Source organism: Papilio xuthus, unplaced genomic scaffold (assembly GCF_000836235.2).
Source record: "Papilio xuthus unplaced genomic scaffold, Pxut_1.1 DF827756.1, whole genome shotgun sequence".
In the NCBI taxonomy this organism is placed as follows: Eukaryota; Metazoa; Arthropoda; class Insecta; order Lepidoptera; family Papilionidae; genus Papilio; species Papilio xuthus.
Window position 1 is genome coordinate 695,266 of NW_013530893.1, and position 14,721 is coordinate 709,986.

Genomic DNA, 14,721 nt, shown 5'->3' on the forward strand with positions numbered 1-14,721 from the left:
GCAATTGCAGATGAGTTGTCTACCTTTAATCGACTGAGGAAGCACAGAAAGTGGATATATTCCCTTCCTAAGCGTCCACTCTTCACATCCTTTTGCCATAAGAAAAAGGTGGGAAGGGACGGGGCCAAAATTAGGTCTCCAACTTAAAAGGAAAGGTTAAGTTAGTAGCCTATATGTTCTTTTAGACTATGTCCTACATCTGTTCCAAATTTGAATAAGATCCATGCAGCCGTTCTGGAGATGTCTAACAAACATCCATCCATCTAAATATTCGCATTTATAACATTAGTAAGACATACGTTTGTAGCCTTTCAGAGTGTTATGTGTTTTTGCTGAAACAAATCAGCCATATTCAGGACATTTTCACGTAGTATAAATTACAATAAATGAAAGGCTTTTAGCATAATTTATAAAATATTATGACGTATTATTGTAGGACACAGTTATCATTTAATACCGACACAGTGTCAGCAACGAGCTAAAACATTCGAAATAGATTGTAGTGATGTACCATGTCTGTATATCGATAAAATTGTAACTTCTATTTTAGTTGTCTTTTAAATTTTATGAGTCAACAAAAACGTTTATTTAAAGTGAAACAATTATGAGGATTAGTTAATTTAATAAAACTAAGAACTTAATCGAGGCAACCTTTAGATAATTTCAATGAAACTTGTTTCTTGGACTACTAGATTTTATAAATGGACTGGCTACAAGACGAGGTATTTAGAGTCTATTTGATATTTGCCATTTAGCTACTGATGGTTGCAGAAGCGACGTGGATTTGAACTAATAATGTAAATAAAATTAACTAACACGTAACATCAATAGGTGCGGTTAAATTGGCACGAAAGAAAACGCTGTCATTTCCCAGCAATCGCCCATTTTAACAGTGGTAGAGCCCGCTTTAACATCTTCGCACGATTCGGCCTGGTTCGCCCGGTGAAATACCACGACCACACAGAAGACGGGCGTCAAGTGGAAGCAATTCCGGGTTTCGTCTGATGAGTGTGCGTCACGGAGGCCTAATTTAGTCCTCTTTCCCTTCCTACCCTTTTTTTATAAGGAAAGGATGGGAAGTGGAAGTGGACTTTCCGGATGAGAAGATGTATGGAAATGTTTTCTTTCTGTGCATCCTCTCCGTCGATTAAAGCTAGGCAACGCATATGCAATTGCGTATGTCTATGGGCAATGCTCACTTCGCTGTTTCAGCGATTTCAGGTGGCCACTCGCTCGTTTGCCACCTAATGATATAAAAAAATCTATTTATAGAGATCAGTGGCTTACATTATGACGTAAATTTGGTTTATGGCTTGATGTTATTTGAATTTGGAATTGCATAGCTTGGCACTTAGTTACTTAAGAAAAAAGCAAAGTATAGTATATCGATAAGTTATTACTTATCGATAACTGCACATCACTAGAACAACGGTAAAAGGTTAAGTGTTTGCTACGTGATGTATGACGTCAATTTCTAACAGTTGGAAAAGCTTTTGCCAGTCGTTGTAGCGGGCTCTGGGTACTCGAATCTGTGATTTGTTAGCTTTAGAAAGAAACATTGCCCAATTTAACAAGAACTAAACCTAAAAAATTATTGTAAGCCACGGGTTGATTGTACATAAAAACATCAACATCAGCTCACTATACGTTCTCACCGAAGGACTCAGAGCCTACTGTAACTTAGGGGCGTTTAGGACATAGTCAACCACGCTGACCCAGTGCGGTTTGGTTGACTTCACACATCTTTGAATTTCTTCTTATTTGCAGGTTGCATCACGATGTTTTCTTTCACTGTAAGAACGAATTAATGTAAATATGTAAATCGGAAATCGAAAAACACATTGGTACATGGCGAGATTCGAACCCAGGACCTGCAGATTGCAAGTCAAGTGCTTATCCCCTGAGCCACCGAAGACACGAAACATACTAATCGAAAAGACAATTATATTAAAATTAAAAAATTAAACTTAATTGCAAAACAAATGAACTCGAAGTAATTATAATATTGATTCAACGGAACAGTAAACGTATCTCATTAAATTTAGTATTCCATTAACGTTTTTGTTCAATACATTTGGTAGAACCGAGGAGGATTGCTAACAAAGTTTGCCTTGGATCGCGTAATATAATTTGAGGTTTGCCCCTGATATCGAATCGGATCATATTACTTTATTACATTACAATATCGTATCGGGGATTCCCCGAGGCCGCAGATACGTTTATTCCCCTCGTTTCATAACAAACAAAGTTCCGACATAAACTGTTGTATTCCATTTTTATGTCGAAAGAATAAGTGATTTTTTTATTAACTTTCAAACTTTATTCATAAAATTAATTTACATACGCTTAGATACTAGCTGCCACCCGCGACTCCGTCCACGCGAAATTAAAAACTTACTTAGCAACCTATGTGTTCTTCCAGCCTATTTCATCTAGATCCATGTAGCCGTTCTAGAGATACCTTGTAATCCATCGATCCATGTAAACTTTAGTATTTATAATATAAGTAAGAATTGTATGTATTCGCCTGACTTCGCTTATTCGAATCAATTTTATTTCTATCTTTATACATAGTTCGTATATAAAAGACTAGGTACAAAGGCTGCCTTGCGGTCAGTCATATACACAGACAAATATTTAAAAAATTATTCTTTCGTTATCAGCTACGAAAATGTGCACGAGAAATGTATTTTTTTCAATATTACATACAGCCACTCCAACTTTTTTTACAATCTACTAGCTGTCGCCCGAGACTCCGTTTGCGCGTTATAAAAAAAAAACATAATTAGTAGCCTATGTGTTCTCTCAGACTATGATCCATATGCATGCCAAATTTTATCAAGATCTATTCAGTCGTTCAAGAAATACCTATAAACAAACATCCATCTAAACATTCGCATTTATAATATTAGTAAGATAGAAAATTATTTGTTGGTATGAATATCAGTTAGTATCAAATAATGGGTTCGAATCCCGTAATGTACCAATGTGTTTTTCGATTTAAGATTTACATATGTACATTTATCCGACTTTCTTACGGTGAAGGAAAACATCGTGATGCTGCACATATATCTGAGAAGAAATTCAAAGATATGTGTGAAGTCAACCCGCACTTGGCCAGCGTGGTTGACTATGACCTAATCACCCTTAACTTAGGGTAGGCTCCGAGCCCAGTGGGGACATATCAGCTGATGATGATAAAATAATTGCGAAGCAAAATAATAGTTATATAAATTTCCAAACATCCTATATAATATAAACTGTCATAAAATTATTTAAAGTTAAAAAACAATATACATTTAATATTAAATCAATGGATTTTTAATTTTATGGACTCAATAATAAAGTCCAGATTAACGTTTAAAGCACACACACACACACACTTAAAGCAATAAATCCGCTCAGCTGCCGCTTTTGTTGGAAGCTTTACGGAAAATGTTTGCGGAAAATTAATTAAAGTAGTACCAAAAGAAAATAAATATATCGTATAAAACTATAATGGAAATATAAGACATGACATGATCTAATAGGGAATTAAAAAAAAATATTTAAAAAATCCTTTAGAACTGGTTAATATCCATATCTTCTTAGTTATTAGAATCCTTTGGCGCGAAAGGCGAGCTTTTGTTACCAAGATAAATCAGATTGATTAGTGAGGGGACATAATTTTAAGTAACGCTTGGAGAGCTTAAATAAGGTAACAAACGAGCAACTGGCCACCTGATTTCGCCAATATAGCGAAGCGACCGCTGCCAATAGACAATTGCAGATGCGTTGGTTTTAACCGACGCACAGACTGAATATATTTTCCTTTTCTCTGTGTCCGTCCTCCTCCGTCAAATTCACTACGTCTTCCCATCCTTTCCTTTAAGCTTCCGGCAAGCTAACTCATCATACTCTACGCGGAATTACTTTCTCTTGATGCCTGTCTTCTGTGTGGTTTTGGTATGGTACCGGTCGAAGGATGGCGAGGGAGGTCGTGTTACATTTGCAAGCTTATCATATTAGTGGCGACGTTGTAATTATAATTTGTAATAACACGTATAAATTCATCCCTAGAAGCCATTTGTTGATTCTATTTAGAATTAATTACATGAAATAACCCTAAAATAACAAAGACGAGTTTTCCCTCGCAGACCCATTTGTTCCTGCTTTCATTTAGACTTCCTGACTTAATGGGGTCGTTGGAGCATTCCTGTTTCCATGAACGCAACATTAAATGTTTAAGAAGAACAGTCTTGATTATTAAATTAAATCTCTTCTGAATGACGACGGAATGACGAGTTGAAAGAACAAAGTGAAAATTTCTCACAAAAGACTAACCTAACCTAAACGTACATAGTGAATAGCAATTACAGTCGGAGGCGTTTCCTCTCACGATGCAACAAGGTCGAAGACTTATCATATTAACATACAAACGTGGTTAAATATAGCTCTTAAGATGACACTCCCATGAACAGTATTCGACCCTAAGGCAACGTAAATCTTCCGAGTGTTATAAGATTGAATGTGGATGGCTACAAAGATAGAGAAGACCAAAGAGAGTATGGATGCGTGAAAGAAGATATGCGTAAGAACGGGGTACATTCAGATGTGGCTTATAGAGATGTATGGAGTACATTCTGTGCCGACCCTTTGGGATAAGGGCAGGTTGATGATGATAAGTATTTAAAATAATAATTTAAAAAAACTTTCCTAAGTTTTTTTTGAAGGAAAAATATTAGCATATTTTGTTTGTAAATTAACTAATATTTCTTTTACCATTCCAACTAAGATTTAGGCTTGTGCTAGGATATGATTTACGACAATAATCGAATGGCGGGATTCGAACCCCCGACCTCGTGATCGGGAATCCGTACCTTTAACCATTAGGCTAATGACGCTTAAAAATAATCTATTTCAAATCTTTGTTTCAAGTCTACAACAAGTATAAGATTATGTGAGGCTTGCATTGCCTCATGCGAACCTCACATGAGACCTCCATTGTACCTCAAAGCTCACATGTGCTTAGTAACTTTCAGTTTTTTTTTCATAACATAAGGTGGCAAACGACCGAGCGGCCACCTGAAATCGCTGAAATAGCGAAGTGACCGTTGCCCATAGACGTACGCAATTGCATATGCGTTGCCTACCTTTAATCGACGGAGGAGAGGATGCACAGAAAGAAAATATTTTCCTTTCCCATGCATCCTGTCATCCGGAAAGTCCACTTCCACTTCCCATCCTCTCCTTATAAGAAAAATGGTGGGAAGGGAAAGAGGACTAAATTAGGCCTCCGGGAGAAAAATCAGTAATGAGCAATTCAGATGCCGGCAGTAAGTAAACATTAAGTTTGAGAGAAAACTATGACGTGAGCTTAAATAACTTAGAACTTACTTGGGAATATGTCGGAAATTGAATGCAGCATAAACTTAGCTAAGTTGTATAGGAAATATTTAAGTACTACTGCGCCATAACTAAATGAGACGCTTAGTGTAGATTAATAATGACATCGTTACACGAAGTCCCCCTTACTGAATAATTAATGATTGTATTTCCTCAGTTATATCATACTAGCTGTCGCCCGCGACTCCGTTTGCGTGGAATTTAAAAAAAAACTTAATTTATGGCCTATATGTTATTCCAAAGTATAGTCTACATCTATGCCAAATTTCATCAAGATCTGTTCAGCCATTCTGGAGATATTTGATAGGAGAACGACATGCCTTTATTAAAAAAATCCACCTAAACACTTGCATTTAAAATATTACTAGCTGTCGCTCGCGTCTCCGTCTCCGCATTAGGTAAAAAAAAAGCTTAATTGTAGGTACCCTATGTGTTCTTTCAGACTGTGTTCAACATCTATGCTAAATATCAGCGAGATTAATGGAGTCGTTCTTGAGATATCTTCTAACAAACATCCAAACATTCTAATTTATAATATTATAATAGTATAATAAATCATTTATCCCGGAAGAGTTCGCGTAATGACCGCATGCATTTTACCTTGTAACATAACGAGTTACGCCCTCGGGGAAATCTTTCGGGTTTAGCTGACTCTGCCCTCTCTGACCTTGACCAAAACCGCACTCTCTCGGGCCAAGTAACTTGTTTTACTCTTGTAATTAATCGAGGTTTCACGTGATACTCTGTTAGGAAGATAATACGAAAATGTAGAAGCGTATTGACCCAACACTAGATTTACTAAAATGTCGATGTTTGTGTCCCCTCACTATTCATCCTGACACTGGACTTTGTAACGCAAGCACGTCATTCGCGTCAAAGGATTCTAACTAATTTTAAAATAATTTCAAGCTATTTATACCAACTTTTATAAAATAAATGCTGATAATTGATTCGACTTTATCTTACTAATATTATAAATACAAAAGCTTAGATGGATGGATGTTTGTTAGAAGGTATCTCGGTATCTTAATAAAGCTGGACGACATAGTCTGGAAGAACACATAGGCTATTTATTCAGTTTTTTTTTTAATTTCGTGCAGACGGGGTCGCGGGATACAGCTAGTTGTTAAGTAATTAATAAAAAAAACATCTGAATAATTCAATTAGTTTTTTAATAACGAAGAAAAATAACGTTTGCTTTTATAACCTATAGTAGTCGCACGCGACTCCGTCTACTCGGAATTAAAAAAAAAAATAATAAGTAGCCTATGTGTTCTTCCACACTATATTTTACATCTATACCAAATTTTATCGGGATCCGTTGAGCCGTTCCGGAGATACCTTCAAACAAACATCCATCTAAACATTCGCATCTATGTATATATATAAGAAAGTCGTGTTAGTTACATTATTTATAACCCAAGAACGCCATTACCGATATGCCTGAAAATTGTTGAGGAGGAAGCTTAGAGCCAGGAGACGGACATAGGATACTATTTTTTTTTTTCGAATTTATGCCTTGATGAGCTGCCTTTATTTAACTTATCGATATATATAGTTTTTATACGTCCACGCGGACGGAGTTGCGGGCGACAGCTAGTTTATACTATTAGTAAGAAGTAAAATGAAAGTCATAAAGGTATCCATTTATTGCTCCTTAATACCCATGGATTTTGGATACGTACTAAATCAAGTCGACAATAATATCACACAAATCTATATCAAAGCGAAATATAATACATGTATAATAAAAACAAAAGTACAAAAACATCCGTAAAAACGTATCTATACAGTATACTCGTCCAAAGAATCTTATTTTCGAAAATATCGCTGAAACGACGTCCATTCCTTGAGCTCTGTGCAAATGGAGCGACTTAATTTTCTTAGACAAAGGATACGCCGCAATGTAATACGAAAGGAAATGGCAGCCGTTTCGTTTGTTTCGTTGCCACGGTGAAGGCATTTCCTTTTTACGACGTAGCCTTGACGTTTATTTTGTTGTTATTTATTAAATCAATTCTTTCAATAAACAAAGCTATAAGTAGTTTTAGAATATTCTAAAAGATAGAAACTAATTCTTATCAAAGCTTAAGAATAAAAAAATAAAAAAAGAAGTTGATTCTGTATTCCATACTTTATATATTACAAGTCAAAAAGACAAAAAACAAACAGATAAGTTAAATAACGAATTAATCACTACCCATAGACTCCTTACTAATATTATAAATGCGAATGTTCGGATGGATGGATGTTTGAAGGTATCTCCAGAACGGCTGTATGCATCTCGCTGAAATTTGGCATAGATATAGAACACAGTCTGGAAGAACACAGGCTACCAATTACGATTTTTATCTCGCGATCAGAATCGCAGGCGACGGCTAGCCTAATATTATAAGTAAGAAGATTACATTATCAACTGCTACAAACAGAGTATAAGACATACAGAAAACGAATTTCCCTTCCCTGTACATGTTAAATTTACTCATGAATAAGGAACTTTAACTATACAGTTAATATGAGCTTATTCAAATTGCCCTGCATATGACAGCTTATTTCCGGTGCATGCATAAATTATACTCGCATATGCAACATTTCGTGCAAAATTCAAACAGTAACATATGTTTTCATACGAGACGTATTCTAATTATACATAAATAGTACTTTGTAATATTTTGAACATAAAACGAAACATCGTCATCTCTGAATTTGAATAGCTACATAAAAGATTTACTTTTTAATACATTGCTAACGAAATCAAGGAGGATATAAACTACAGGCTGTCACCCGCAACTCCGTTAGCGCGGAATTAAAAAAAAACTTAATTAGTAGCCTATGTGTTCTTCCAGAATATGTTCTATATTTTAGCCAAATTTCAGCGACATCCATGCAGCATGACCTTCTAATAACAACATGACGCGCCAATAGCCTAATGGTTAAGGATACGGATTTCCGATCATAAGGTCGGGGGTTCGAATCCCGCCATTTGACTATTGTCGTAAACCATGTCCTAGCACAAGCATAGAGCTTAGTTGGAATGGTACAAGAAATATTAGTAATTACAAAAACCCGCTTATATTATATAAAAAAGAAACATCCATCTAAACTTTGTTATTTATAATATTATAATAGTAAGATTGTTTTGTCTGCAAACTCTATTTTTGTATAGAAATCACAGTATTGGAAACCCAAGGTTAAAATAAGGAGTCGTTCATAAAACTTAAGGCTAACAACGATCTTGTAATTAAAAAATAAGTGGCTTAGTGAACGTAATGAACAATTTTATTAGCGTCCAAATATCTTAAGTCGGTGCATGTAAGCCCGGACCATAAAAACAAACTAATCCTGTTTACGTCGTATACCGCAATTTCCTGTTGGAACTATAAAAAGTGGTTTACAACAACGCTTATAACGACATGCTTGTAATTTTCTTTTTTATAACAATCAGTAGAGGACAATATAAATGTGAAAGCCTTTAAAAATAGTGCAAATTTATATAAATAAAAAGTAGACAGTAAATAAGCTATTATTTACAATATTTTGAATCATCGGCTCACTATATATCCCTACTAAGGGGCTCGGAGCCTATCCTAAGTTAGGAGTCACTAGAACATAGCCACGCTGACCAAGTGCGGGTTGACTTCACACATATCTTTGAATTTCTTCTCAGATATGTGCAGGTTTCATCACCATGTTTTCCTTCATCTTAAGAACGTCAGATAAATGTGCATATGTAAATGGAAAACGAACCTTAAGATTGATCGGTATGTTACCTTAATTTATTTTTATGAGAGTTCATGAATCGATCGACTTATCACGATAGACCAGAGGGCCTAGTACGAATATTTGTGACAGTTGCCTTCGTATTGTCATCGCCACATATGACATAATTAGTATGAGTAGGGGGCGCTGTTTTAATTCTAATACAAATTTTGTCGTTGATGATACGATACTGTTTGTCACATCACATATATGTATTCATGCTAGACCCACTGGTCTACGTAAAAATACGTTACTGTCAAACTCAGTCATTTTTTAGTTATTTAAACATACCCTTAGTATAGATTTATCATGCTGATTCATCAAATAGTCTCTTTAACTCTTAATGACCTTGAAATGTACGAGATTATTTATTGAGATTTAATAATTTAAAGTAAATATTTATTTTCTTAAGAACTCCAATTAATAATATTGTAAAAAGTTAAATACTCTACGTTCTAATATAATTGTTATTCAATACAAAGCCACAATCTGTAACACAATTAGGTCGGTCAGCTAACGAGCGCTCGGCTCGTTACTGGTTTGTACAGTACGGTAAAGATACAGCAAGAACAAAATGAGCACATTGCAAACATAGGCTTTCACTGATTGAACAAACACTATTTTATTATTCGTATTAATTCTAATAATGTTACTTGTAGCCTAAACGAATGATTTATCGTTTCTGAATCTTAAACCTCAGTTTATATCAGTCTTTCCCAAAGTGGGCGATACCGCCCCCTTGTGGGCGCTGCAGGTCTCAAGTTGAGGGTTATAGTAAAAGTTTCGTTTAGAATTCTCCGTTAATATACACATATAGGTCACAATAATTAATTAATTTAATTTGAAGTTATAGTGGTTTTTAAATATGTGGAAATATGGGGGCGCTAAAAAAATATTTATTCTCAAAGTGGGTCGTAAACAAAATAAGTTTGGGAACCACTGACTTAGACTGTGTTTCAACTAAGTACACGCAAAATGTATGCGTGGCTTTTGTTTTTTATAGCTTATCGTGTGAGCAGGCCCTTATTTTTCATTATAGACTCCACTAAAGGGACTACAATCTCTTGTACATAATAAAATCTTGATGACTTCTTTACATCATTGGTTCATTGTTTATTGCTGATTGAATTCAATGCAGAACAACATATATAAATATCTTGTGGATTTAATTGAAAACTAGCTGTCGGAATTAAAAACAATGTTAATAAGTAACCTATATGTTCTTCCAGACTATGTTCTATGTATGTGCCAAATTTCATCGAGATCCATGCAGCCGTTCCGAAGATACCTTCAAACAAACATCCATCTACTCAAAACATTCGCATTTATAATATTAGTAAGATGATTTTAACATCTGACTAAAGGGAAGTTAGAGTTTAGCATTTTCAATCGTTAATTAAATAACTTTATTAGTCATCTACTCAACTTCTAATTATTTTTTATACCGTTTTTAACTCATAAGTGACTTTACAACATCATGAAGCTACCAGCGCCATCTATGCTAAATTAACAGCAACTATTTGAAGTTTTACAAAGAGTTGAAATAATTAAATTATTAAGAGATCACTCTGTTCGTCTGTATGTTTACCTATTTCTATAAAGGTTAAACAAATAGTACTTATCCTAACTCAGGTCATTTATTATATTATATATCTAAAGCTGTTTAAAAATAATTTAAACACACCAACTCAATCAAATCCAATTCACGGAATCATTGACCCATAAAAGGGACGATTCTTTCAGATTTAAACAGAGACCTTTGTTAATTCAGTTTTGTAGAGTCGACCCTTTTCTCTATACAAAACACAAAACACAAAACACGTAAAACACTTAACTTCAGAGGCAAATGGGATACATATGTATTGGTATTATAGAGTTTGAGATTTTATTTTAAAAAATGTTTAAGTTTAAAACAAGTAACAATATGTTTTTAAGCGAATTTCTCAGAAACCCACTGTAAATTCTAACGGTTCTTACTCTACTAAACTTCATGTACTATGTTTTTTGGTTAAATTAACTTTATGTTTTACTCCTACATATTTACTTTAACTGTGTCAAATTTTACGTTTACCCATTCGCGCAATTTCCTTAAAAACAAGTACTAAATTTCACATATTAATATTTTCTATATTTACACAACGTAGGAAGCAAGAAAAACTTATAAAAATCCAAAATAATGTAACACCCTTTGAAACCTTTCTGCCCCAGGCCACAAACAAAATTAGACGGCGGCATTTTTCAGTGACGGGAATTGAAATTTTGTTAAGAGAAATTTTTTCTTCACTTTTATTATCAAAGACCCAATTCCCATCTCAAGTTTCAACGGGAACAGACGTTTCTTTATCGTACTTCAATTGTTTTTGAAGGAATTCCTAAAAAAAACGAACAACGAATGTTTTAAATAATATCGTAGTTTTAATTTTCTTATTCATGGTTAAATTCAAACGAAAACTTACTAATATTATAAATGCGAATGTTTGGATATATGGATGTATGGATGTTTGACATTGGTGTAGGACATAGTCTGGAACACATATTGAGTTTGTTTTTAATTCTGCTCGGACGGAGTTACGGGCTACAGCTAGTCTTACATAAAAACTGGCTGTCGCCCGCGACTCCATCCGCCCGGAATTAAAAACTGAACTGCTAGACGAATTCACATGAATTAATCTATACATATTAATAAAATTGGAGTGTCTGTATGATGTATTTGCGTAACTGATAAAGAAATAAAAGTTTTAGCCGCGTTTATTTCGAATAATTTGGAAAACGTCTTGATCGATTTCGTCGGGACTTGGCCATTAACCTATTTATTAATTTGTATTCATTGTTCCAGGTATCAGACGACATCGGGTACGTGATATACTCAGCTCTGGGCAGCTTCTACATCCCATCCTGCATCATGGTGTTCGTCTACATCAGGATATATTACGCGGCGAAGGCACGCGCCAGAAGAGGCATTAGGAAAAACCCAAGGCCAAGGCCTGTAAGTCTATTAACTTGGTTATTTGAGCGTGCCTAATACTGAACTGATTATAATAATAAGATCTTAGGTGAATCACATGTACTAATTGGTAAAGCTGATGTTGCGTTGTAAATCTATGTAATCGAACTTAATTTGTAGACACATCTCTTTTTGTAGAAAGATGGTAGAATATATAAGGAGGAAAGACGATAAGAAAGAAAAGAAGTAAAGTCCGTGGTAACTATAATAATGTGAAACAATCATACACCAAATGAGTGACCGTATTCTATAGTCAAGTCTTAAATGAACTTTAGCTATCGAATTGTAAAAAATACTTTTGAACTTGCTATAAGGAGCATATCACTTATTGCAAATGCAATTTACTTAAATCATTTTATTATTATATTCCAGAATGAACAGCAGACAAGTTTTTCAAATCCGAAAGGCACGCGGCCTATGCCCACTTCATCATCATTACATATGCCATCAGGTGTCGACTCCAGCAACTCCAATAACAACAGGTATTTGGTTACTTTCTCTCTCTTCAGCAACGTGGTGCCCACTGCTGGGCATAAGCTTACTCCAAAGATCGCTGTGACAATCGGTCCTATGCTACCCGCATCCAGGATACTTCTGCAAACTTAACTAAATCATCGGTCCATCTTGCAAGAGGCCTGCGAACTTTTCACTATATTCACCAAAAACGCAAGTTGACAACCAAAAAATCCGACAAACCCTGTGACTCTAAGTAGAATAAAAATCGAAGGCCCATTACTCATTAAAATTGGTTCAGTCGCTCAAAAAATTCAACTTTAAAAGACCCGGATTTTATACTATTAGCTACTTCCCTAATTCGTCGTAAATTAAGAGCACCATGTATATTCCAGGGAGGGTCAGATATCAACGATAGAGACGCAGCAAGTGCCGATCCCGACGGTGACGTGCGACTTCGCGTCAGACATTTCTACGAGTGAGGCAGGTGACCCTGGACCACAGCAGGACGAAAGGAAAGACACGCTAAAGGTTTGTTATAAGACCAATAAAGACATTACTTCTAAGAATATTCTTATGTTTTGGAGAATCTTCATATGTTTTGGAGAAGAATAGTCATTTCGAGATTCCTTAAACTAAACACATTTCGTCCTTAAAAATATCTTGAAAGAAATTTTGATAAACTACAATTTGAGAACAATTATTTGTCATTCCCAGGTGGTCACATGCGCGCAAGTGACAAGGAATCCATTAGCTGCGTGTCCTTACAGAAGTTCAACGTTATCAGTCAACGGGGAATTACAGCTACAACAGTCACAACGAGGAAGGGCGCCTAGTATGGCCATAGACACAGACATGGTTTCAGAACTAGAACCGTCATCGTCAGACTCAGGAGTAGCCACACGGTGTGCTGTAGTAAAGCCTCTAAAATTAAGAATATGCCAACCGATATTCGGTAAAAAATCAGATTCAACAAGAAGGCAGGAGAAATCACAACCAACAAAATCTGAATTAGAACCAGCGCTACCAAAGCAACATAAACCAAGAGATCCAGAAAGAGAGAAAAGAAGATTAGCTAGGAAGAAAGAGAAAAGAGCTACATTGATATTAGGTTTAATAATGGGTAGTTTCATCGCTTGCTGGTTGCCTTTCTTCTTTCTTTATATCTTAAAAGCAGCGTGTAGATGGTGTGTTATACCATCAAGCGCGTTTGCTATTGCCTTTTGGTTAGGTTATATGAACTCTGTATTAAATCCAGTTATATATACTATATTTAATAAGGACTTCAGAAGAGCATTTAGACGGATATTGTTTAAGTGATGTTTGGCTTACCTGTGTTGCTACAGTTGCGTCACGAATCGTATCTTGCAGGCGCAACAGCGGGCAACACCAGGTCTTTATAATGTACGTTAATTTTGACTTTATTGGACTGTTTTAATGTCAGTTGTGTTTGATTTGTCGTATCCATGACGTGATATTATCATCGTGTAGTTTGAATGTATATTTTAAAATAATACAATTATTTTATTAATTGTAAGTAGTTTATTAAATTGTTATTATTTTTTAATTATTTTGTTGATTATTTATATTTTTAGGCTATTTTAAAAAATGCGATTATTTCCTTATTAAAACCATTACATAGTTAAAAATTAATATTTTTAAGAGGAATTGTAAAATAACTAGTAGATTTATTTATAATCTTATAATAAAAATTGTATAAATAAATTTAAAAACTGCAAAATCACTGATGGATTTGAATTGTAGTATGTATTATTAGATTTTCATGTAGATTATTAAAAATTTAATAACGTTTTATAGCTTTAATAATAATGAATATTTTAATAGCTTCAATTATTCTATAATTAACTAATTATGTGAGGGAAATTCCCTCACAACACATACGCTTATAATATGTACAAAGTTATCTGTTAGTTAATTCTTTGCTAGTATAATAATATCCTTGTATGAAAATTAAAATAGAAAGTAAACAGTTTTGTCATCAATTTATTATTACTTCGACATATTATATTATATAAAGTTAATCGAAGTTTTCATTGCATTATAATAATTAGCGCAGAAATCACTACGGTATTGAACCTCTTTATTTTGTTAAAATCGTT

At 34.7% G+C, this 14,721-nt stretch overlaps 1 protein-coding gene across 1 annotated transcript; it reads left to right on the plus strand.

Annotated features, from left to right (window-relative positions):
- Positions 1-11,629: 11,629 nt before the first annotated feature.
- On the plus strand, positions 11,630-13,921 carry Octalpha2R (alpha2-adrenergic-like octopamine receptor). The gene is made up of 5 exons (XM_013309813.1): positions 11,630-11,635; positions 11,981-12,130; positions 12,521-12,630; positions 12,997-13,132; positions 13,319-13,921. Exons 1-5 carry the CDS (start codon positions 11,630-11,632, stop codon positions 13,919-13,921), a joined length of 1,005 nt encoding a protein of 334 aa, XP_013165267.1.
- The last annotated feature ends 800 nt before the right edge of the window (positions 13,922-14,721 follow it).

Coding starts and splice junctions, on each gene's coding strand:
- Octalpha2R (XM_013309813.1), top strand. Junction 12,131..12,520: donor AAAACCCAAGGCCAAGGCCT/GTAAGTCTATTA, acceptor ATTATATTCCAG/AATGAACAGCAGACAAGTTT. Junction 12,631..12,996: donor AGCAACTCCAATAACAACAG/GTATTTGGTTAC, acceptor TGTATATTCCAG/GGAGGGTCAGATATCAACGA.